This window comes from Lepisosteus platostomus, chromosome 25 (assembly GCF_059453375.1).
Source record: "Lepisosteus platostomus isolate fLepPlt1 chromosome 25, fLepPlt1.hap1, whole genome shotgun sequence".
In the NCBI taxonomy this organism is placed as follows: Eukaryota; Metazoa; Chordata; class Actinopteri; order Semionotiformes; family Lepisosteidae; genus Lepisosteus; species Lepisosteus platostomus.
Window position 1 is genome coordinate 2645257 of NC_142635.1, and position 24311 is coordinate 2669567.

Genomic DNA, 24311 nt, shown 5'->3' on the forward strand with positions numbered 1-24311 from the left:
CGGTTCCAGCTGTATTCACTAATCATTTGCGGTCGTGCGAGAGCCAGCGAAAAGGAGGATGGAAAGATATTGACTCCCAGAGGCCCCTGGACAGATGTGTATCAGGGCCCAAAGGTCAGACCCTGATTGATTAGTACCTGGCCATGATCTCATGGAAGGCACACAGCTGCTGATGGCTGGGGAGTGAGGAGTGAGATGAGACGGAGTGAGGAGAGGGAGATGGAGGAGTGAGACGAGACGGAGTGAGGCGGAGGGGATGGAGGAGTGAGACGAGGCAGAGTGAGGCGGAGGGGATGGAGGAGTGAGACGAGACGGAGCGAGGAGAGGGAGATGGGGGAGTGAGACAAGACGGAGTGAGGCGGAGGGGATGGAGGAGTGAGGTGAGGCGGAGGGGATGGAGGAGTGAGACGAGGCGGAGGGGATGGAGGAGTGAGACGAGACAGTGAGGCGGAGGGGATGGAGGAGTGAGACGAGGCGGAGTGAGGCGGAGGGGATGGAGGAGTGAGACGAGGCGGAGTGAGGCGGAGGGGATGGAGGAGTGAGGTGAGGCGGAGGGGATGGAGGAGTGAGACGAGGCGGAGGGGATGGAGGAGTGAGACGAGACGGAGTGAGGCGGAGGGGATGGAGGAGTGAGACGAGGCGGAGTGAGGAGAGGGAGATGGAGGAGTGAGACGAGGCGGAGCAAGGAGAGGGGATGGAGGAGTGAGACTGAAGTGGGGAAGTGAGATGTGTGGAGTGTAGCGATGGACAGCAGCCTGATGTAAACAGAGTGATGTCAGAGCGTGGGAGAAACGTCTCCTGCCCCTCGTGACCTTACTGTTACTAAGAGAATGGAGATGTTGACTGGAGACAGAGCATCTGTCTGTGTGTCTCCTGCAGGAATTGAATTCCGCCACTGCTGACAATAATGTTAATCCTGTTTCCATCCCATAGCATAGCCTAGGGACTGAGGTCCCCGTGACCCCTCCCACAGAGGAGACACACACTGAGGTCCCCCGTGACCCCTCCTCCAGAGGAGACACACTGAGGTCCCCTGTGACCCCTCCTCCAGAGGAGACACACTGAGGTCCCTGTGACCCCTCCTCCAGAAGAGACACACTGAGGTCCCCTGTGACCCCTCCTCCAGAGGAGACACACTGAGGTCCCCCTGTGACTCCTCCTCCATAGGAGACACACTGAGGTCCCCCTGTGACCCCTCCTCCAGAGGAGACACACTGAGGTCCCCCTGTGACCCCTCCCTCAGAGGAGACACACTGGTGACCCCCGTGACCCCTCCCTCAGAGGAGACACACTGAGGTCCCCCGTGACCCCTCCTCCAGAGGAGACACACTGAGGTCCCCTGTGACCCCTCCTCCAGAGGAGACACACTGAGGTCCCCCTGTGACCCCTCCCTCAGAGGAGACACACTGAGGTCCCCTGTGACCCCTCCCTCAGAGGAGACACACTGAGGTCCCCTGTGACCCCTCCTCCAGAGGAGACACACTGAGGTCCCCTGTGACCCCTCCTCCAGAGGAGACACACTGAGGTCCCCCTGTGACTCCTCCTCCAGAGGAGACACACTGAGGTCCCCTGTGACCCCTCCCTCAGAGGAGACACACTGAGGTCCCCTGTGACCCCTCCCTCAGAGGAGACACACTGAGGTCCCCTGTGACCCCTCCCTCAGAGGAGACACACTGAGGTCCCCTGTGACCCCTCCTCCAGAGGAGACACACTGAGGTCCCCCTGTGACTCCTCCTCCAGAGGAGACACACTGAGGTCCCCTGTGACCCCTCCCTCAGAGGAGACACACTGAGGTCCCCTGTGACCCCTCCCTCAGAGGAGACACACTGAGGTCCCCTGTGACCCCTCCCTCAGAGGAGACACACTGAGGTCCCCTGTGACCCCTCCTCCAGAGGAGACACACTGAGGTCCCCTGTGACCCCTCCCTCAGAGGAGACACACTGAGGTCCCCCTGTGACCCCTCCTCCAGAGGAGACACACTGCATTTCCAGTCGCCTGCAGGCGGCGCCCGTGAAGATGGCGTGTAACTCCCAGACCCCACACCCTGCAGGCCTGTCTCCCTGAGTTGCACTTCGTGTCCGACACACAGCCCACTCCACACATTCTGGGGAAACCCCCCTCAGGAAGTGGACGGATAACTTGAAACAGCCAAGGAGAGGGCAGGAAGGTCTGAGGCCTTCGCTGTGGCTGACCCACTGCACACACCTCTCGAGCCACACGAGCGGGCGGGGGCTGTGAGTGTGCCGTAGTCTCAGACTGCCCTCTCCCGTCTCCGAACGGTCCTCCGGGGAGGCAGGGAGCTTCGAGTCCAGATCCAAGCGGGGAGATCGAGGAGCTGTCCGAGCGCCGCGGTGCTGAAGGGCTCAGACCACCCTGACGCTGCGGGCGAGACCTTCTCTCCAAACCCAGCAGCCAGGCCGGGAGGAGGCTGGTCCAGGGCCAGCAGTGGCCTGGAGAGGCGCCGGTATCCCAGTCCCCCCACAGAGCGGACAGCTGGTGTCCTGCGTGTCTGCCACAAGCCAGGCCAGGGGGGCTGCCAGCCTCCGCTGAGGCAGGATGTGTCTTCTGTGGTCTGTACGAGAACATGCTGCTCTGGAGGGGGGGGTACGGTCCCACTGGTGTCCTGGGTGTGGGGTGGCACAGGGGTTCAACAGGGCTCTCTCTCAGCCGGGGGGGTCTGTAGGACGCTTGGGCAGCTCAGACACGCGTGTCAGCTCAATACGCCGACACGACGGGTGGAACATCGCTACCTCGTCTCCAGGTCTGCGTTTCCCTTCCTCTTGCTTCGGGCGGAGTGGTGGCTCTGTGGCTCAGGATCTGCGCCTGTGGCTGGAAGGTTGCCGGTTCAAATCCCACAGCCGGCAGAGGAATCCTACTCCGTTGGGCCCCTGAGCAAGGCCCTTAACCCTAACTGCTCCAGGGGCGCCGTATAAATGGCAGACCCTGTGCTCTGAGCCCCAGCTTCTCTCCCTGTCCATGGAGAAAAGCTGGGGTATGCGAAAAGACGAATTCCTAATGCAAGAAATTGTATAGGGCCAATAAAGAAACATTATCAACATTATGATCATCCCGCGCCCGTCCCTTTCATCGCGTCCGCTCCACCCGCGCTGCCTGGTCACCCTCCCCAACCCGACAACACAGTACCTATATATATATCTCTACTTTGAAAAACCGCGTCGATGCGTGTCATCACCCAGAGAAGGCGAGAGAGGAGGGGAGAGGAGGGGCGGGGTTGCGCATCAGTCCTCTTCCTGCGAGCAACGTGCCGCTTCTCTTGTACCACCGTGTATATAAGGCGCTGCGGGGGGCGGGGGGGTTTATATCACCAGCTGCTACACGCGGAATAGCGGAGTCCAGCCTGCCGGCGCCCGGACCTCAGTGCCAGAGCCCGAGCCCGAGCCAGGGACGCGATCAATTGGACATTCATTACTCTCCGAGTCGCGCATCGGCCGGGAAGGACGCGAGGGGGGAGACAGGACGAGCGAGCTTGAGGCGGCAGCTGTTTCGGACACTAACGCGCCGCAGTGAAAACCGGTATTCAAAATGCGTGTTCAAAAAGGCATCTTGTGTTTTTTTTGCATGGAAGGTGGAGCTGTTAATTGCTAGTGCCATTTTTTTAACAAGGACATCCGACCTCATCATGGACGAATCGTGTACTAGAGGCAGTGTTGGAGTTGTGCCTTGATTGCGTTTCAAAATGCATCATTTTCATTTTTTAGCTTGGCTCGTAAATGTAAATACTGGATATATATACACACGCACACGCACGTAGATGTATTTGTCGAGAAGGGAGACTGTGGCACCCCGTCGGTCCTGTTCGATCGATCGATCCGGCTTGGTCATTCAGCCAGCGCGAGAGGTCGATCGATCGGCGGTGCGCGTGACCGGACCGGCGCTGTCCGCCCCCCCCCGGTTCGGCTTTATTCCTTCAGAAACCTCGCCCGTTGTGTCGGAAAGCGCCCCGGTGGCCTCAGTGGTGTAAAATCCCCCTTTTCTCTCCCAGAGTCGAGAAGTCCGCCGTGTCCGTGGAGGAGCTGTGCCGTGTCCTGCAGTCTCGCCCGACGAATCGAGCTCCACGGGCCGGTACCGGACGGGTTCCCCCGACATGGAGGGCGGAGCGGTAAGCAGACAGGGTTTCTCGACGGGACGGGGTGGACAGGCCGGGACAGACGGTCAGGCATCACAACTGCCCGTCTGTGGCTCTGATCTGTTCTGGGCATCGAAAGAGCTTCAGAGCCTTGTGCTGTGCAGGGGCTGCACACACACACACAGGGGACCCCGTTTGTCTGGGATTATGTAGACCGGACCCCCGTATCCATCCTGGGCTCAGCTAGCCTTGGTGCTTCGAGTCTCCCATGTGTCTCTCTTCGCCTCGTGATTTCAAAACTGCGTGGTCCTGGGAGGTTGTCTGCAGGGTCACCCCAAGCCTTGGTCATTCTGTGTGGAGTCTGCATGTTGTCAGTCTGGGTTTTCTCTGGGGGCTTTAGCTTCTTGCTGTCTCTCAAAGATCCCTACCCTAAATCGGTCCCTCTGTGATGGACTGTCTGGGATGTATTTCTGTCCCTAGCTCTATATTCCTTTCAGCTTTGGGTGGTTAGGATCCTAAACAGGAGTGAACAGTGTTTAGATGTTGGTTGGATATATTTCGTCCAATGTGAAGTTACAGAGGAGCTTGACTGAGTGTCTCTCCAGTATCTCCTGCTCTGATGGGGTGGGGTGTTCATGTGAAGTTACAGAGGAGCTGGACTGAGTGTCTCTCCAGTATCTCCTGCTCTGATGGGGAGGGGTGTTCATGTGAAGTTACAGAGGAGCTTGACTGAGTGTCTCTCCAGTATCTCCAGCTCTGATGGGGAGGGGTGTTCATGTGAAGTTACAGAGGAGCTGGACTGAGTGTCTCTCCAGTATCTCCAGCTCTGATGGGGAGGGGTGTTCATGTGAAGTTACAGAGGAGCTGGACTGAGTGTCTCTCCAGTATCTCCAGCTCTGATGGGGAGGGGTGTTCATGTGAAGTTACAGAGGAGCTGGACTGAGTGTCTCTCCAGTATCTCCTGCTCTGATGGGGAGGGGTGTTCATGTGAAGTTACAGAGGAGCTGGACTGAGTGTCTCTCCAGCATCTCCAGCTTGCTTGCTTCATGCAAAGCCTGCAGCGGATCAGGTTGCTGTACAGTGGGGATTCTGCTTGATTCCCTGTAGTTGTTCCATCCAGTCCCGTGTTGACCTGAGCATCCCATGGCGAGTGGTTCAGTCGCAGCGAGAGTGGCAGTCTCTGAGCGTGAATGAAGCGATTGACACTTTCACACTGCAGGTGTGCTGTGAGGTTAATCCCACATCTCCCTGGAGGAGCAAAAGAGAGTCGGAGTTGATCAAACCTCCAGACCCAGGGCTCAGTCACAGACACCTAGTCTAGAGCAGACCCAGACAGAGGCTTTGCCTTCCATTAGTCTTCTAGGATGTTGCCTGAGAGGGCGTTCACCCAGAACCTGAGTCATTGAGGAATTACAGATTTATAGCACGATATTGATCTCATGCTGATTGACAATTATTAATCACTTACGTTACTTCATTTTCCCTAAAGCAGCACATCGTCCATGTCGTACTCATTCCAGATTGCATTCCACTTTCCATAGCAACAAAGCCCAGAGCTTTTTTTAAGAATCACCAGTTGCCCATAGCAACCAAGTACCTCCTTTTAGAATCAGTTCGGTCCATCTTGCCTCTTTCAAACTGATTTACTCATCTCGGGCCTACATTACACAACGCTAACCTCTGATTTCACAACTAAAACCTTTATTAGAGCACTGCCTGGCTCTCATACCAACTGCTATGATTAGTGAAATATCGAATACTATATTTGAATACACTTCACTCCAAATGATCTGTAACAATTTGGTCTAGAGCCCTGTGACTGGGCTGTGTCAGTGTCCACAGGGACTGGAAGAGTCTAGAGTCCTGTGACTGGGCTGTGTCAGTGTCCACAGGGACTAGAAGAGTCTAGAGCCCTGTGACTGGGCTGTGTCAGTGTGTCCACAGGGACTAGAAGAGTCTAGAGCCCTGTGACTGGGCTGTGTCAGTGTCCACAGGGACTAGAAGAGTCTAGAGCCCTGTGACTGGGCTGTGTCAGTGTCCACAGGGACTAGAAGAGTCTAGAGCCCTGTGACTGGGCTGTGTCAGTGTCCACAGGGACTAGAAGAGTCTAGAGCCCTGTGACTGGGCTGTGTCAGTGTGTCCACAGGGACTAGAAGAGTCTAGAGCCCTGTGACTGGGCTGTGTCAGTGTCCACAGGGACTAGAAGAGTCTAGAGCCCTGTGACTGGGCTGTGTCAGTGTGTCCACAGGGACTAGAAGAGTCTAGAGCCCTGTGACTGGGCTGTGTCAGTGTCCACAGGGACTGGAAGAGTCTAGAGCCCTGTGACTGGGCTGTGTCAGTGTCCACAGGGACTGGAAGAGTCTACAGCCCTGTGACTGGGCTGTGTCAGTGTCCACAGGGACTAGAAGAGTCTAGAGCCCTGTGACTGGGCTGTGTCAGTGTGTCCACAGGGACTAGAAGAGTCTAGAGCCCTGTGACTGGGCTGTGTCAGTGTGTCCACAGGGACTAGAAGAGTCTAGAGCCCTGGGACTGGGCTGTGTCAGTGTCCACAGGGACTAGAAGAGTCTAGAGCCCTGTGACTGGGCTGTGTCAGTGTCCACAGGGACTAGAAGAGTCTAGAGCCCTGTGACTGGGCTGTGTCAGTGTCCACAGGGACTAGAAGAGTCTAGAGCCCTGTGACTGGGCTGTGTCAGTGTCCACAGGGACTAGAAGAGTCTAGAGCCCTGTGACTGGGCTGTGTCAGTGTGTCCACAGGGACTAGAAGAGTCTAGAGCCCTGGGACTGGGCTGTGTCAGTGTCCACAGGGACTAGAAGAGTCTAGAGCCCTGTGACTGGGCTGTGTCAGTGTCCACAGGGACTAGAAGAGTCTAGAGCCCTGTGACTGGGCTGTGTCAGTGTCCACAGGGACTAGAAGAGTCTAGAGCCCTGGGACTGGGCTGTGTCAGTTCTCTCGCGTTGAGTATAAGCAGCAGCAACAGCAACAGCTGTGGGCTTTCTTGCTGGATCAAGTCCAGATCTCCTGTCCTCAGCCCTGCTGAATTATGCTAGAGTTGATCTGAATCGTGTTCATTCAGAGCCCGACCCTCACGCACGTTTCGGCCTGCACTTAGTCAGTCAGAGACGATGGAGAGGGGGATAGACCTCTGTGTGCAAGTCTGGACCGATCTGACATAGCTGAGGAACTGACACAGGCCGGGCCTGTCGGCACAGGCCCTGCAAGCACATTCCCAGCCAGACAGACGGGCTGAGAGAGGGGTGGACGCCGTCGAACAGTAACTCTGGGCTGTAGAGTAACGCCGGACTGAGAGGGACAGGCAGGGGGTGAGGCGGTCAGCACAGACCGCATGACTGGATCACTGGGAGAGGGAAGAGTATTAACGACCCACCCATTGACAGACCGAGCGCACATCAGTACTGCTCCCCGAGAGCTCGATACCGCGCTGGACACTGTCCAGAGACGGATTAACAGCGGTGAAGAGCTGGCCGACCGAGTCCCCCGGCACCAGGAGAGCAGGGGACAGGCGTTGGGTTAACACCGTTGACGCCGTTATTACTGGCACTCTGACTCTCTGACTGTGCAATCATACCGCAACTGCAGCGCAACACAGGAAGATGAGAGAGAGAGAGATCTGAGGACTGGATCTGCTTGTGAAATGGCACTCCTCAGATCTTTGGAGAGAGAGAAAGTGTGTGTGTGTGTTGGCGGCATAATTAAGCGTAGTAATCGACAGCGCACTGAGTGGAAAAGTACAACGCAGAGAAGCTTGAACTTTGTTAATTACCGAGGGGTTCTCTGTGATCTCCTCTCCCTGTGTCTCCTGTCCTGTTGTGTGTGTTTATGACTGAGGGGTTCTCTGTGATCTCCTCTCTCGCCCTGTGTCCCCTGTCCTGTTGTGTGTGTTTATTACCGAGGGGTTCTCTGTGATCTCCTCTCTCTCCCTGTGTCTCCTGTCCTGCTGTGTGTGTTTATGACTGAGGGATTCTCTGTGATCTCCTCTCTCTCACTGTGTCTCCTGTCCTGTTGTGTGTGTTTATTACCGAGGGGTTCTCTGTGATCTCCTCTCTCTCCCTGTGTCTCCTGTCCTGCTGTGTGTGTTTATGACTGAGGGATTCTCTGTGATCTCCTCTCTCTCACTGTGTCTCCTGTCCTGTTGTGTGTGTTTATTACCGAGGGGTTCTCTGTGATCTCCTCTCTCTCCCTGTGTCTCCTGTCCTGCTGTGTGTGTTTATGACTGAGGGATTCTCTGTGATCTCCTCTCTCTCACTGTGTCTCCTGTCCTGTTGTGTGTGTTTATTACCGAGGGGTTCTCTGTGATCTCCTCTCTCTCCCTGTGTCTCCTGTCCTGCTGTGTGTGTTTATGACTGAGGGATTCTCTGTGATCTCCTCTCTCTCACTGTGTCTCCTGTCCTGTTGTGTGTGTTTATTACCGAGGGGTTCTCTGTGATCTCCTCTCTCTCCCTGTGACTCCTGTCCTGCTGTGTGTGTTTATGACTGAGGGATTCTCTGTGATCTCCTCTCTCTCACTGTGTCTCCTGTCCTGTTGTGTGTGTTTATTACCGAGGGGTTCTCTGTGATCTCCTCTCTCCCTGTGTCTCCTGTCCTGTTGTTGTGTGTTTATTACCGAGGGGTTCTCTGTGATCTCCTCTCTCCCTGTGTCTCCTGTCCTGTTGTTGTGTGTTTATTACCGAGGGGTTCTCTGTGATCTCCTCTCTCTCCCTGTGTCTCCTGTCCTGCTGTGTGTGTTTATTACCGAGGGGTTCTCTGGTCTTCAGGTTTTTCTTGTACTTGGCCAGCACTGAATGCACTGTGTGACAGCTCTTTAGTCTATTTCAGCGCAGGAGAATTGTAAAGCCCACAAATCAGTATGTTGATATTTACTAAAACTACATTAACCACAATGCAACCCTTCTGAAACCGGTATCTGTTATTTTGTAGCAATCACAAGAACTGTTTTCTACATTTCGTAGTCCCAGTCTAGCGTGAGTGCGGTGAAATGTCAAGTCAGTTGGCTTTCTTCTCGTCACCTCTCTCGTTGCCTTAGTGATCGTCTCCGGGGACGGGTCAACGCTAATGGACATTTACCACAAGTGCCCTGCGGTGTATGATGGGACAAACAAAGCAGGAAGGGCATTACGCAGTGCATTGTGGGAAAGGTCATATGTCGCTCCAGTTGCAGTCAGGCTACAGCAGCGTTTTTTTCTGTTTATAATTCATGTTTTGCCATCTTACTCCCATTGCACAGCATCTAGAGCCAGTCTCAGAGATGCAAGACTGTCAATCCCATTGCGCAGTAATCTAATCCAGTCCAGGTTTTACCCCCCGAGGCTCCTGAAGCCAGATCATTCAGGTCTGTCACCTTATTTTGAGTACAATTTGCATTGTTGGATATGTGCAGCTAGTATGTCGACCAGTGAAAGAAACAGATCACTACGTCTGCAGGGCAGCGTGCACACACACCCGCTGGATACGGGTTAAATGGTCGTGACATCGTTTCGATTGATCAACCACTCGTCAGTATGAGTGATTTTGTGGCACAAGCGCTGAATCACCTTGTGGGGGGCTCACACAGGTGATGAGATGATTTAAACACACACAACAGGACAGGAGACAGTGAGAGAGAGGAGATCACAGAGAATCCCTCGGTAATAAACACACAACAAGATCGCAGATCAAAATGGAGCCGAGATACTGTATGACTTTTTGAAACTGCGAGAACTGTGAGTCATGCGTGGCAAAGCAGTAGTTAACTGGTTCGGGGGTTTAGGAAATCGGATGTTGTTTTTTAAGAAAGCCACCATGACTTGACAGTTTCATGTGGACAGAGAGCAGAGAGACAGATGGAGAGAAAATGATCTCCACTGAGAGAGAGAGAGAGAGAGAGAGAGAGCTCTGACAGCCTCACAGAGACACACAGAGAAGCGAATCCAGTTTACAAAGAGCACCCTCGGGCCTCTCCCTTGTCCAGCCTCCTGACTGGAAACAGCCAATCAATATGTGACGCCAGTTAGATTCATATCTAGCGTTTGTCATCCTCTGCGCCATTACCTAGCCTGATCCCCGTCCTGCCTGTACAGATAATGAACTGTTATAAGTTCTGTCAGCAGGAGAGACACAACCCGTCTGTTTCATCGTGCTGTGATGTGGCCGCAGGGCTGACCGCTGGCTCATGGGATGGCCGCGTTGGTGGGGAGGGTGGGATCGGTCAAGGGGCATGAAATGAAATGGTGGAAAGTCAGGTCTCCCTAGTGAGCAGGCGACGGGCGAGAGGTCATTTTTCTCCCAGACGCCCGTTATGAACGCACGGCGCTGTCACGCCCTCTGCAGCCAGAGGGCGCTCCTTCTCTGTCCTGTCCCTAGTTTCCGGTCTACTGTCCTTCCTGTCTCTCTTTCCCTTGGGCTATATATTTCCGGGTCTGTCCTCTGTCCTGGCTCAGCATTCTGTCACGGACGTCCAAAGGGACTAACCGTGGGGAGCAGGAGAGCAGAAAAAGACCCATATGCGTAGTGGCGAGACGGGAAAAAGGCCCGGGCTCATTAGTGCAAAGAGTTCAGGAATGCCGTATAGAAACCTATGCCCTCAGGGAGCGGACGTGGGGCGCCCTGGTGCTAGGCGGGTCTCAGGACATCCGAACGACAATGCTTAGCCAGGACAGAGGACAGACCCGGAAATATATAGCCCAAGGGAAAGAGAGGGACAGGAAGGACAGCAGACCGGAAACTAGGGACAGGACAGAGAAGGAGCGCCCTCTGGCTGCAGAGGGCGTGACAGCGCCGTGTGTTCATAACGGGCGTCTGGGAGAAAAATGACCTCTCGCCCGTCGCCTGCTCACTAGGGAGACCTGACTTTCCACCATTTCACTTCATGCCCCTTGACCGATCCCACCCTCCCCACCAACGCTGAAGCACCGCGACCGAGCGCTGTGGTGGCTGTGTGCGCACCAGGAGCTCCTCCTGTTTGTGACTTTCCGGCTGCTGCTCAAGGTCAGCGGGTAGGAAGAGCCGAGAGGGGGCGCGGGGCGAGGGGTGGTCTTCGGCGTCGCCCCCAGGGGGGTGGGGGAGGTGGGGCGAAGTCAGACCCTGCGAAGCCTGTGAATGGCCGAGGTGGGGTGCAGCACAGGGGACACTGTGACGTCCGCATGAACCCCCAGACAGAACCCCCCCCTCTGTCTTTCAGAAAAACAAGGAGCTGACCGTGCCCCTCCTCGTTGCCGTGGGCACAGCGGTCATCGGCTCTCTGCAGTTCGGCTACAACACAGGGGTGATCAACGCGCCCGAGAATGTGAGTCGTGTCCGCCCGTCTCCTCTGAAACGCTCACCGCAGTCTGATCGCGTCAGGAGCTGTGCAGTCTGCAGCCTGCTGGGTGTATACTTCCCCCTGGTGGCCAGGTCCCCACACTGCGCCCCCCGTCCCCCCAGCCTGCGCGTGTTGCGGACTCTGAGGCCGGTTTCGGGCCTCGTTTTGACGTTTGCGATGACACGCTCTCTCCTCCGCCCCCCCACCCCCATCTCCCCCTTCTCCCCCAGAAAATCAACGCCTTCTTCAACGAGACCTGGTTCTCCCGCTACGGCAAGCCCATCGAGGAAGGGGTCAGCACCACCCTCTTCTCCGTGTCCGTGTCCATCTTCCCGGTCGGGGGCATGACGGGCTCCTTCTCCGTGGGCCTGCTGGTCAACCGCTTCGGGAGGTGAGAGTGCGGGCGCTCCTTTCCCTTCTCCTCCGCGCGGCCCGGCTCTCCCGTTCCCCGGGAGGCACGGCGCTGGCGCTGTGTCGGCCTGGCGGGGGCGCGGCAGGAAGCCGCAGTTCTCCGGTGTGAGATTGCTGGAGTCACGCCTGTTTCCCAGCTTCACGGCGCTGTACACAATCCGGGGAAGGTTCCCGGTTCAAATCCCGCGGCCGGCAGAGGAATCTTACTGTGTTGGGCCCCCGAGCAAGACCCTGAACCCCAGCTGCTCCAGGGGCGCCGTAATAATAATAATAATAATAATAATAATAATTGCTTACACTTATATAGCGCTTTTCTGGACACTCCACTCAAAGCGCTTTACAGGTAATGGGGATCCCCTCCACCACCACCAGTGTGCAGCCCCACCTGGATGATGCACCAGTACACTCCCCACACACCAGCTCTCAGTGGGGAGGAGAGCAGAGTGATGAAGCCAATTCACAGAGGGGGATTGTTAGGAGGCCATGATTGGTGAGGGCCAATGGGAAATTTGGCCAGGACGCCGGGGTTACACTGTACAATGGCAGACCCTGCGCTCTGACCCCCAGCTTCTCTCCCTGTCTGTGTGTCTCCTGGAGAGCAAGCTGGGGTCTGAGAAAAGACAAATTCCTCATACAAGAAATTGTATCTGGCCAATAAAGTGACCTTCTCTTCTCTTATAATGCATCCCGAACTATTCATTCAGTGCAGGGCTGCAGGGGAGCCAGGGCCTCTCCCAGCAAGCAGTGGGCACGAGGCAGGAGACAGGACGCCCGTCCATCGCAGGGCAGCGACAGACACAGACACAGACAGGCACGCATTCACGCCAGAGCCTGCCAGTGTGTCTTCGGGCTGGATCCGCCCGGAGCACCCAGAGCAAAGCCCGCAAACACAGGGAGAACATACAGACAGCCCCCCAGGTCTGGAATTGAACCCAGGGCCCCAGCGCCGTGTCCAGTCGGCAACGGTTTCTGCGCTCATACGGGACAGCCGTCATTGCACAACATCACCCACAGCGCATCTGGGTGCAGCGCAGGGGGGAGGACTACATGTCCCACCGTCCCCCTGCAGGCCTGGCTGTTGCAGGGGGACGGTGGGACATGTAGTCCTCAGCCCAGTGAGGCCCCGAGCACACCCGCACTCAGCCGGCCTGTCTGCCCCCTCTCTCAGGAGGAACTCCATGCTGCTGGTCAACGTGGTGTGCCTGGCGGGCGGGCTGCTGATGGGCCTCAGCACGGCGGCCGCCTCCTTCGAGATGCTGATCGCGGGGCGCCTGCTCATCGGGGTGTTCTGTGGCCTGTGCACCGGCCTGGTGCCCATGTACATCGGCGAGATCTCGCCCACGGGCCTCCGGGGGGCCTTCGGCACCCTGCACCAGCTGGGCGTGGTGCTGGGCATACTGGTAGCCCAGGTAATGATGAGGATCCGGGACTGGGGATACTGGGGGCTCAGAGACTGGGGATACTGGGAGCTCAGGTAATGATGAGGATCAGAGACTGGGGATACTGGGGGCTCAGGTACTGAGACTGGGGATACTGGGAGCTCAGGTAATGATGAGGATCAGAGACTGGGGATACTGGGAGCTCAGGTACAGAGACTGGGGATACTGGGGGCTCAGAGACTGGGGATACTGGGAGCTCAGGTACAGGGACTGGGGATACTGGGAGCTCAGGTACAGAGACTGGGGATACTGGGAACTCAGGCACAGGGACTGGGGATACCAGGAGCTCAGGTACAGGGACTGGGGATACTGGGAGCTCAGGTACAGAGACTGGGACACTGGGAGCTCAGGTACAGAGACTGGGGATACTGGGGGCTCAGAGACTGGGAATACTGGGAGCTCAGGTACAGGGACTGGGGATACTGGGAGCTCAGGTACAGGGACTGGGGATACTGGGATGTGAAAGTTATAGACTGCGGAGACGGTTGCTGTTAAAGATCCTGTCTCAGTTCGGGTGTGATTGAGGAGGACAAGTCTTTCAGCTGCCCCTCCTCTGTGGGCTGCAGGTCCTGGGGCTGGAGTTCCTGCTCGGCTCTCGCACGCTGTGGCCACTGCTGCTGTCTCTGACCGTATTCCCAGCACTCATCCAGAGTGCCATTCTGCCCTTCTGCCCCGAGAGCCCCCGCTTCCTGCTCATCAACAAGCACGAAGAGGAGCAGGCCAGGAAAGGTAGGACATCACAGTGCTCAGAGTCCAGTCAGTGTCCCGTCGGTCAGTGTCACTGTGCTGTAGTGTCCAGTCAGTCAGTGTCACTGTGCTGTAGTGTCCAGTCAGTCAGTCAGGGTCTCTGTGCTGTAGTGTCCAGTCAGTCAGTCAGTGTCTCTGTGCTGTAGTGTCCAGTCAGTCAGTCAGGGTCTCTGTGCTGTAGTGTCCAGTCAGTCAGTCAGTGTCTCTGTGCTGTAGTGTCCAGTCAGTCAGTCAGTGTCACTGTGCTGTAGTGTCCAGTCAGTCAGTGTCACTGTGCTGTAGTGTCCAGTCAGTCAGTCAGTGTCTCTGTGCTGTAGTGTCCAGTCAGTCAGTCAGTGTCACTGTGCTGTAGTGTCCAGTCAGTCAGTGTCACTGTGCTGTAGTGTCCAGTCAGTCAGTCAGTGTCACTGTGCTGTAGTGTCCAGTCAGTCAGTGTCACTGTGCTGTAGTGTCCAGTCAGTCAGTCAGTGTCTCTGTGGTGTAGTGTCCAGTCAGTCAGTCAGTGTCACTGTGCTGTAGTGTCCAGTCAGTCAGTGTCACTGTGCTGTAGTGTCCAGTCAGTCAGTCAGTGTCTCTGTGCTGTAGTGTCCAGTCAGTCAGTCAGTGTCACTGTGCTGTAGTGTCCAGTCAGTCAGTCAGTGTCACTGTGCTGTAGTGTCCAGTCAGTCAGTCAGTGTCTCTGTGCTGTAGTGTCCAGTCAGTCAGTCAGTGTCACTGTGCTGTAGTGTCCAGTCAGTCAGTCAGGGTCACTGTGCTGTAGTGTCCAGTCAGTCAGTGTCTTTGTGCTGTAGTGTCCAGTCAGTCAGTCAGGGTCACTGTGCTGTAGTGTCCAGTCAGTCAGTCAGTGTCTCTGTGCTGTAGTGTCCAGTCAGTCAGTCAGTCAGTGTCTCTGTGCTGTAGTGTCCAGTCAGTCAGTGTCTCTGTGCTGCAGTGTCCAGTCAGTCAGTCAGGGTCACTGTGCTGTAGTGTCCAGTCAGTCAGTCAGTGTCTCTGTGCTGTAGTGTCCAGTCAGTCAGCCAGGGTCACTGTGATGTAGTGTCCAGTCAGTCAGTCAGGGTCACTGTGCTGTAGTGTCCAGTCAGTCAGTCAGGGTCACTGTGCTGTAGTGTCCAGTCAGTCAGTCAGTGTCTCTGTGCTGCAGTGTCCAGTCAGTCAGTCAGGGTCACTGTGCTGTAGTGTCCAGTCAGTCAGTCAGGGTCACTGTGCTGTAGTGTCCAGTCAGTCAGTCAGGGGCACTGTGCTGTAGTGTCCAGTCAGTCAGTCAGTGTCACTGTGCTGTAGTGTCCAGTCAGTCACTCAGGGTCACTGTGCTGTAGTGTCCAGTCAGTCAGTCAGTATCTCTGTGCTGTAGTGTCCAGTCAGTCAGTCAGGGTCTCTGTGCTGTAGTGTCCAGTCAGTCAGTCAGGGTCTCTGTGCTGTAGTGTCCAGTCAGTCAGTCAGTGTCTCTGTGCTGTAGTGTCCAGTCAGTCAGTGTCTCTGTGCTGCAGTGTCCAGTCAGCATGTCTCTCTGTCCCTCAGTACTGGAGAAGCTAAGAGGCACTGAAGACGTGGGGGATGACCTGCAGGAGATGAAGGAGGAGAGCATTAAGATGGCTCAGGAGAAGAAAGTCACCATCCCTGAGCTCTTCCGCTCCCCGGCCTACAGACAGCCCATCATCATCGCCATCGTCCTGCAGCTGTCCCAGCAGCTGTCCGGCATCAACGGGGTGAGTCCGGGACACGGCGCTGGGGGGGGACCACGCTCCTGTGGGGACGCGTCTCGGGCTCTTCCAGGTGAGAGGAAGAGGAGGTCGACAGCCTGCGAACTGAGAGTCTCCTGCTCGCGGGTCGGAAGGTTTACGATCGCCCTCCGGTTGTGGAAAACAGCAGAATCTCACTGAACCGTGTGCTGAGAGAGAGAGAGAGAGTCTTGATTATTACCCTCGGCAGGGGGGGAGTTGTTTCCCAGCAGCAGTGTTGGTGTACAGACGGACAGGAACAACAGGACACTTCTGGACTTCCACAGGAGGTCTAGAGTTAAGGAAGGATAATATAATAATAATAATAATAATAATAATAATAATAATAATTCTTACACTTATATAGCGCTTTTCTGGACACTCCACTCAAAGCGCTTTACAGGTAATGGGGATCCCCTCCACCACCACCAGTGTGCAGCCCCACCTGGATGATGCGACGGCAGCCATAGTGCGCCAGAACGCTCCCCACACACCAGCTCTCAGTGGGGAGGAGAGCAGAGTAATGAAGCCAATTCATAGATGGGGATTATTAGGAGGCCATGATTGGTAAGGGCCAATGGGAAATTTGGCCAGGACGCCGGGGTTACACCCCTACTCTTTTCGAGAGACGCCCTGGGATTTTTAATGACCACAGAGAGTCAGGACGGTTTTACGTCTCATCCGAAGGACGGCGCCTGTTTACAGTCTAGTGTCCCTGTCACTATACTGGGGCATTAGGACCCACATGGACCGCAGGGTGAGCGCCCCCTGCTGGCCCCACTAACACCTCTTCCAGCAGCAGCCTTAGTGTTTCCCAGGAGTCTCCCATCCAGGTACTGGCCAGGCTCACACCTGCTGAGCTCCAGTGGGGCTGCCAGTTGTGAGCTGCAGGGTGATATGGCTGCTGGCAAGGATGTGGCCACAGGTATGAATGAGGACTTGAACCTGTCGCTTTCGGAGCTGGGGTACCTGACAGGCGGGGGGAGAGGGCTGGGAGACGCAGTTTCTCCAGGCCTCCAGACCAGCCGATCGGGGTACGAGCTGGAGCAGGTTCAGGGAAGGAACCGGACTTCAGCTTCCCTCAGAAGACAAGGCGCTGTTGCCCTTTTCTGAGCACCGGGTCGGTACTGGCTCCGCCGTTAAGCCCGGAGGCCGGGACAGCGCCCAGGGCTCGTGGATCTGCCCCCCGAGGGGGGGGTGCTCTCCCTGACGTCAGTGTGCTGATCCCCCTGCTTTTCCCAGGTCTTCTATTATTCCACCGGGGAGTTCGCCAAAGCCGGCATCACGGAGCCCATCTACGCCACCATCGGGGCGGGCGTGGTGAACACCATCTTCACCGTGGTCTCGGTGAGTCTCCCCGCCTCGCCCCCCGGCGTGTCCTGGTGTGTCCGGCGTGTCCGGCGGGTCTGACCTCTCCGTGTCTCCCCCAGCTCTTCCTGGTGGAGAGGGCGGGACGCCGGACTCTGCACCTCGTGGGATTGGCCGGCATGGCCGCCAGCGCCCTGCTGATGACCCTGGGCCTCGTCCTGGCGGTGGGTGGCGCTCCTGTGTGCCCGCGGGGGGGGGACGGAGCGAGGGGGGCGGTCCTGACAGGGGGCCACATGGGCTGGGTCCCAGGGAGAGGGGTGGCCCAGAGATCCCGCCATTGGCAAGCCAAGGGAAGCGTCGGGCAGATAAGGAGGGATTCCAGACGGATTCCTCTCGAGAGAAGCCATACGCTGGCACCGGACCGGCTGACCTCAAGAGGTGCCGTGTTCCTTCGGGGGTGAGATGCCACCCTGAGGGAGTTCAGCTGCGGGCCCAGAAGGTAGAGCAGACGTTTGGCCAGTGGTTTGCCATGCAGTCAGCGCTGGAGCCAAAATGGCGGCATCCGATTGCCCAGCTTCTCGGCATGCCATCTTGATTCGGGCAACACCGTCGCCGAGGCTTGAGCCAAGATGGCGGCTCTCAGTCGCTCGGCTTGACCTCAACGACCCTGGAGTTCCCCCGCCGGGCCCGTGCAGGCTGAGGAGGGCTGGTGGTCATCGGGGCGGTCGGTGATCGCCCCTGTTCTCTCTGTGTGCGGCCACAGGAGAGCGTCTCGGACCTGCGGTACCTGTACATCGTGGCGGTGTTCTGCTTCGTGGCCTTCTTCGAGATCGGCCCGGGTCCCATCCCCTGGTTCATCGTGGCCGAGCTCTTCTCCCAGGGCCCGCGCCCGGCAGCCATGGCTGTGGCTGGCTGCTCCAACTGGACCGCCAACTTCATCGTCGGGATCACCTTCCAGTACCTCGCGGTACCTGCCTCTCTCGCCCTCGAGATCTGTGTCTGTCTGCCTCTCTCGCCCTCGAGATCTGTGTCTGTCTGCCTCTCTCGCCCCCGAGATCTGTGTCTGTCTGCCTCTCTCGCCCTCGAGACCTGTGTCTGTCTCCCTCTCTCGCCCTCGAGACCTGTGTCTGTCTGCCTCTCTCGCCCTCGAGATCTGTGTCTGTCTGCCTCTCTCGCCCTCGAGACCTGTGTCTGTCTCCCTCTCTCGCCCTTGAGACCTGTGTCTGTCTGCCTCTCTCGCCCTCGAGACCTGTGTCTGTCTGCCTCTCTCGCCCCCGAGATCTGTGTCTGTCTGCCTCTCTCGCCCCCGAGATCTGTGTCTGTCTGCCTCTCTCGCCCTCGAGATCTGTGCCTGTCTGCCTCTCTCGCCCTCGAGATCTGTGTCTGTCTCCCTCTCTGGCCCTCGAGATCTGTGTCTGTCTCCCTCTCTGGCCCTCGAGATCTGTGTCTGTCTGCCTCTCTGCTGACCTGTCTCTCTCTCTCTCTGTGTGCCTGTCTGCCTCTCTCGCCCTCGAGATCTGTGTCTGTCTGCCTCTCTGCTGACCTGTCTCTCTCTCTCTGTGTGCCTGTCTGCCTCTCTCGCCCCCGAGATCTGTGTCTGTCTGCCTCTCTGCTGACCTGTCTCTCTCTCTCTCTGTGTGCCTGTCTGCCTCTCTCGCCCCCGAGATCTGTGTCTGTCTGCCTCTCTGCTGACCTGTCTCACTCTCTCTGTGTGCCTGTCTGCCTCTTGTCCTTGAGATCTGTGTCTGTCTGCCTCTCTGCTGACCTGTCTCTCTCTCTCTGTGTGCCTGTCTGCCTCTCTCGCCCTTGAGATCTGTGTCTGTCTGCCTCTGTGTTGACCTGTCTCACTCTCTTTGTGTGCCTGTCTGCCTCTCTCCCACTCGAGATCTGTGTCTGTCTGCCTCTGTGCTTACCTGTCTCACTCTCTCTGTGTGCCTGTCTGCCTCTCTTGCCCTTGAGATTTGTGTCTGTCTGCCTCTGTGCTGACCTGTCTCACTCTCTCTGTGTGCCTGTCTGCCTCTCTCGCCCTTGAGATCTGTGTCTGTCTGCCTCTGTGCTGACCTGTCTCACTCTCTCTGTGTGCCTGTCTCCCTCTGTAGACTCATTCCACTCTGTAATGTTTGCTCTGTGTTTCTCTGGCTGTGTCTGTCTGTGCTCCCCCGCCTGTGTCTAAGCCTGCTATTCATGTCAGCTTCTTCCTTTCAGCTCAGTTTGCTGGGCTTTACCGGCCTGTCTGATCTATTAACGACAATTAACTACAACACGAATTTAACAACTGCACTTTAGAAGAAAATAGATATGCATAGAAAATAGAAGAATCATCAGGATATTGAGAAAAAATCAGCTCTATCTGCTGCTTAGCCAGAAGAGGAGAATCAAACAGTAATCTCTCTCCACATGCAGCAGTAATGCGCAGTCTCGGCATGACATCACAGCGCCATGACGTCATCGTGATGTCATCCCGTATCTCTGTGCTCATGCTCCCAACCCCCGTCTCTGCATCTTTTTTTTCTTCCTCCCACAGAGGCTGTGCAACGCGTACGTCTACATCATCTTCATGGTCTTCCTCATCATCTTCTTCATCTTCACCTTCTTCCGCGTTCCCGAGACCAAGGGGCGGACCTTCGAGGACATCTCCAAGGGCTTCGCCGCCGGCCCCCCAGCGGGGGCGGGCTCTCCGCTGGAGCAGGCCCCCGAGGGCGTCATCATCCCGCCCACCAGCCCCACCGAGAAGGTGCCCATGGTGGACCTCTCCTCTAAGGACACGGCCAACGGCCCCAGCTCCAACCTATAGGAGGTGTCGGGGGCGGGGCTTCGGGGGAGGGGGAGGGGCTTTCGTGGGGAGGGGGAGGGGCTTCGGGGTTCTTGCTGTTGTGAGGTTGAGGGGCGCAGGTTTTGATTGGCGCTTCCTGTGGGCCTTCAGTCTCCACCCATGATGTCAGACCAGGTCTGGTTTTATGTGGCGGAGTAGACTTTCAAGTGTCCAGCCTGCAGGTTCCCAGGAGGCGGAGGGTGAGGTGGTCGAGCTACTCTGCAGTTAAAAACTCTTTCTGTTTCTTCTCACTGTCACAATCCAGCCCTCGTTTCCATTTTAAAAAGAAATCACGAAGCCATGCCCAGCTCTCTCTTGAGCGTTAGTTCATCAATGAGGGCCAAGTTAACGAGTTGTGCGAAGTTAAGTGCGCTGCTGGAGCAGGTCAGTGAAGTGTTGATAGACACACCCACATGCTGGTGATATATGTTGTGTCAAAAAACCTAATTTTTCAGTTTTCCCTATTATCTTAAACTAGCAGGAGCTACAGCACTGCTATCTATAAGAATCTTCCCCTGTGGCCTGTGGTCTGTGGTCTCCCCTGCTCTGTAACTTCACATGAACACCCCTCCCCATCAGAGCAGGAGAAACTGGAGAGACACTCAGTCCAGCTCCTCTGTAACTTCACATGAAGACCCCTCCCCATCAGAGCAGGAGATACTGGAGAGACACTCAGTCCAGCTCCTCTGTAACTTCACATGAACACCCCTCCCCATCAGAGCAGGAGATACTGGAGAGACACTCAGTCCAGCTCCTCTGTAACTTCACATGAACACCCCTCCCCATCAGAGCAGGAGATACTGGAGAGACACTCAGTCCAGCTCCTCTGTAACTTCCCATCCTTCCCCATCGGATCTGAGAACAGTGCAAAGAAACAGAATTATTTTTCCAAATTATACCCATTTCTGTGCAATGTGAGTTAGAGAAAAGGTGACCCAAATAAAACAGTATTTAATGTAGATTTCTAGAGTCTATAATAAGAACACACTGTATTTTGTTATATTTTAAGGAGTATATATATATATTTAGAGAGAGAGAAGTTCACAATATTTTAAAGAGTATAGTATTTATTGGAGAGTGTGTGATGTTTTTGTTTACACTGAACTGCTGTAGTACTGGGGTGGCTGGTAGAGAAACACCCCCAGTTTTCGTTTCCAGAGCGCTGGTCTGGCACTGAGGCCTGATCCTCTGTTCCAGGCGTGAGGGAAGACAGGGAATCTGGCCTTCCTTTCCCAGACCGAGTCCAGGCTCCCTGAGCATTTTAAACAAGGATCTGGGAGGGAAATGGGGAGGTGTTCCCATCCGGGGGTGGGGACAGAGAGAGATGTCTTCGTGGGGCGGGGTGGGGAAAAAAATCAACATTCCGCGGGAACAGACAGAGACCAGACTCGGGGCTCCTGCCGTGTCCGGGGTCGAAGGCCGGCCCCCAGGCGGGGTGGGAGAGTGGGGGGTGTTTCTCGGGGGCCCCCAGAGGCTGCCTTCTGCTGTTGACAGGAACCGTTACTGTGACTAACAGGGGAGCCTTCTGTGTTGAAACGTTGTGTTGTAACGCCCGTCGTATATATAGATACGTTGTATAGGATGTGTGTGTGTGTATCCCTACCTGAGCTCAGGATTGCCGTGCAGTTGTGTACAGCACCCAGCACAGCACTGGAGCCCCCACCAACACTGCAGTGTCACTGCAGGGCCTGACGCAGACGCTCATATTCCGGGGAGACAGCTCTCTTGGGTGTGTCTGGGGAGCAGTGCTTACGTCTGTTAAGCAGGCAGGGTTGTGCACACATACATATATATGGTATGTGTATAATGGATGTGTATGAATTTATACTGTATATACCTGCTGTGCAACTGTTCTATGGGTACATATTGGTGAGTATTATATATTTTAATCACTGTACCTTTTGTTTTTGTTTGAGGTACTGTATATATTCTTCTACATTGACTTTAAAGAGTTTATCTTCTGCACTTTCTGTGTTTTCTGCTGCCGTTTCTTTTGGCAGCATATCAGACCCTGTTTTACACTGAGAACAGGAGATTCGGCATTTCACGCTGAGCACCGACTCGACACCGCTCCTTCCACTGAGCACCGACTCAGCGTTTGGAGGCCAGAAACCTCCTCCCAGATCCTGGTTGTCCCAGGCAGGTCTCTGAACCCCCGTTGCTCTGCTGCTGTCGATGAGCCGGTCCGGATCTCTCAGGGCCACGGATGATGTTGGCCGCGGTCATGCTCAGCTGTACACAGACGGGCTGATATGCTGCTGATGCGATGGAGCCCAGGGTGCAGCACTGTACTTGTACCGTCTCCCACTTCCTGCTGTTCTACAATTGATAGTCGCTGTAGAGATACACTGCCACCAGCTTCTGAACGGCTAGCTTTAGGCTAGAGATTTTAGTGTAATATATTTTATATATTTGGTCTATTGTGTTTATATATATTTATTGAGGAAATATATATAATTGCAGGGTACGCTTGTTGTAAGACTTGAAATATTTATAATGCACATGATTAAATTAATGTTGTTACTGTTGTATAATCCCTATGTTTGTATGTATGTTTGTATGCCAGTCCCCCTGTGATCTCCTCTCTCTCACTGTGTCTCCTGTCCTGTTGTTGTGTGTTTATGACTGAGGGGTTCTCTGTGATCTCCTCTCTCTCGCTGTGTCTACTGTCCTGTTGTTGTGTGTTTTTGACTGAGGGGTTCTCTGTGATCTCCTCTCTCTCGCTGTGTCTCCTGTCCTGTTGTGTGTTTATTACTGAGGGGTTCTCTGTGATCTCCTCTCTCCCTGTGTCTCCTGTCCTGTTGTTGTGTGTTTATTACTGAGGGGTTCTCTGTGATCTCCTCTCTCTCACTGCGTCTCCTGTCCTGTTGTTGTGTGTTTATTACTGAGGGGTTCTCTGTGATCTCCTCTCTCTCACTGTGTCTCCTGTCCTGTTGTGTGTTTATTACTGAGGGGTTCTCTGTGATCCCCTCTCTCTCTGTGTCTCCTGTCCTGTTGTGTGTTTATTACTGAGGGGTTCTCTGTGATCTCCTCTCTCTCTGTGTCTCCTGTCCTGTTGTGTGTTTATTACTGAGGGGTTCTCTGTGATCTCCTCTCTCTCACTGTGTCTCCTGTCCTGTTGTGTGTTTATTACTGAGGGGTTCTCTGTGATCTCCTCTCTCTCACTGTGTCTCCTGTCCTGTTGTGTGTTTATTACTGAGGGGTTCTCTGTGATCTCCTCTCTCTCTGTGTCTCCTGTCCTGTTGTGTGTTTATTACCGAGGGGTTCTCTGTGATCTCCTCTCTCTCTGTGTCTCCTGTCCTGTTGTGTGTTTATGACTGAGGGGTTCTCTGTGATCTCCTCTCTCCCTGTGTCTCCTGTCCTGTTGTTGTGTGTTTATTACTGAGGGGTTCTCTGTGATCTCCTCTCTCTCACTGTGTCTCCTGTCCTGTTGTGTGTTTATTACTGAGGGGTTCTCTGTGATCTCCTCTCTCCCTGTGTCTCCTGTCCTGTTGTTGTGTGTTTATGACTGAGGGGTTCTCTGTGATCTCCTCTCTCTCCCTGTGTCTCCTGTCCTGTTGTGTGTTTATGACTGAGGGGTTCTCTGTGATCTCCTCTCTCTCCCTGTGTCTCCTGTCCTGTTGTGTGTTTATTACCGAGGGGTTCTCTGTGATCTCCTCTCTCTCTGTGTCTCCTGTCCTGTTGTGTGTTTATGACTGAGGGGTTCTCTGTGATCTCCTCTCTCCCTGTGTCTCCTGTCCTGTTGTGTGTGTTTATGACTGAGGGGTTCTCTGTGATCTCCTCTCTCCCTGTGTCTCCTGTCCTGTGGTGATGATGTGTTTTACATGTTAGGGAAGCTCTGGACCTGTATTTTCTGTGTCTGTGTTTTTGACCAGAAACTACATGGTCAGTTGTCAAATTCCGGATCCTGCGACAGGATCTGTGCTTGGGTCCAATTGGGAATTCCACATTCCATGGGAGCAGGGCCAGCTGTAGTGCTTTGCCCTCCCCTGTGTGTCTGTCCAGGCACTACAGACATCTGTTCCCTGCTCTTCATTTTTTCACTGTGCTGTTGTGCGCTTTGGCATTTTCTCATCTGTACAATTATGGTTTTACATTATGTTTTACATATGGTTCTACATTACAGGAGAGATACCCCCAAAAATAAATCTCTGTTATTTGTAATGTGTTTCTCTGATGTATATTCTGTTCTTTATTTGTTTTTGCATGCCATCAATTTATTTGATCATTCCTGAGTTCATTTCTCTTTTGAAGTTTGCTCTTCACCATAATCTATCAAATGATAAATCTGTCTGTTTTTTCTGTCTCTGTTTATATTTTTGTTTAATTTTAACAGTGTGATCATAGATATTGTGTTATAGCAGACAGTGTTATCAAAGATGATCTTTCATAGTGGCAACGGTTCGAGCTGATGTGTATATAGGAGTGTGATCAGAGCTGATGTGTGTAAATAGGAGACAGTGTGAATACAGCTGATGTGTACTGTATATAGGA

At 54.9% G+C, this 24311-nt stretch overlaps 1 protein-coding gene across 2 annotated transcripts; it reads left to right on the plus strand.

Annotated features, from left to right (window-relative positions):
- On the plus strand, positions 1-23981 carry slc2a3b (solute carrier family 2 member 3b). 2 transcript variants are annotated; one of them, XM_088619170.1, is made up of 11 exons: positions 1-114; positions 4004-4120; positions 11263-11367; positions 11613-11773; positions 12962-13202; positions 13799-13961; positions 15498-15685; positions 16940-17044; positions 17128-17229; positions 17769-17972; positions 19530-23981. In XM_088619170.1, the coding sequence occupies exons 2-11, from the start codon at positions 4106-4108 to the stop codon at positions 19797-19799; spliced, it is 1554 nt and encodes a 517-aa protein (XP_088475296.1). In that variant the 5' UTR covers positions 1-114; positions 4004-4105; the 3' UTR covers positions 19800-23981. The 2 variants fall into 2 exon arrangements, with proteins under 2 accessions (XP_088475296.1, XP_088475295.1); XM_088619169.1 differs by lacking the exon at positions 1-114 and adding an exon at positions 3232-3534.
- Positions 23982-24311: the final 330 nt, after the last annotated feature.

What these genes read in the sequence shown, in the direction of transcription:
- slc2a3b (XM_088619170.1), top strand. An exon ending in TGGGCATACTGGTAGCCCAG is followed by an intron (nt 13,203 to 13,798) that starts GTAATGATGAGG and finishes TGTGGGCTGCAG; the next exon opens with GTCCTGGGGCTGGAGTTCCT. An exon ending in AGCTGTCCGGCATCAACGGG is followed by an intron (nt 15,686 to 16,939) that starts GTGAGTCCGGGA and finishes TGCTTTTCCCAG; the next exon opens with GTCTTCTATTATTCCACCGG.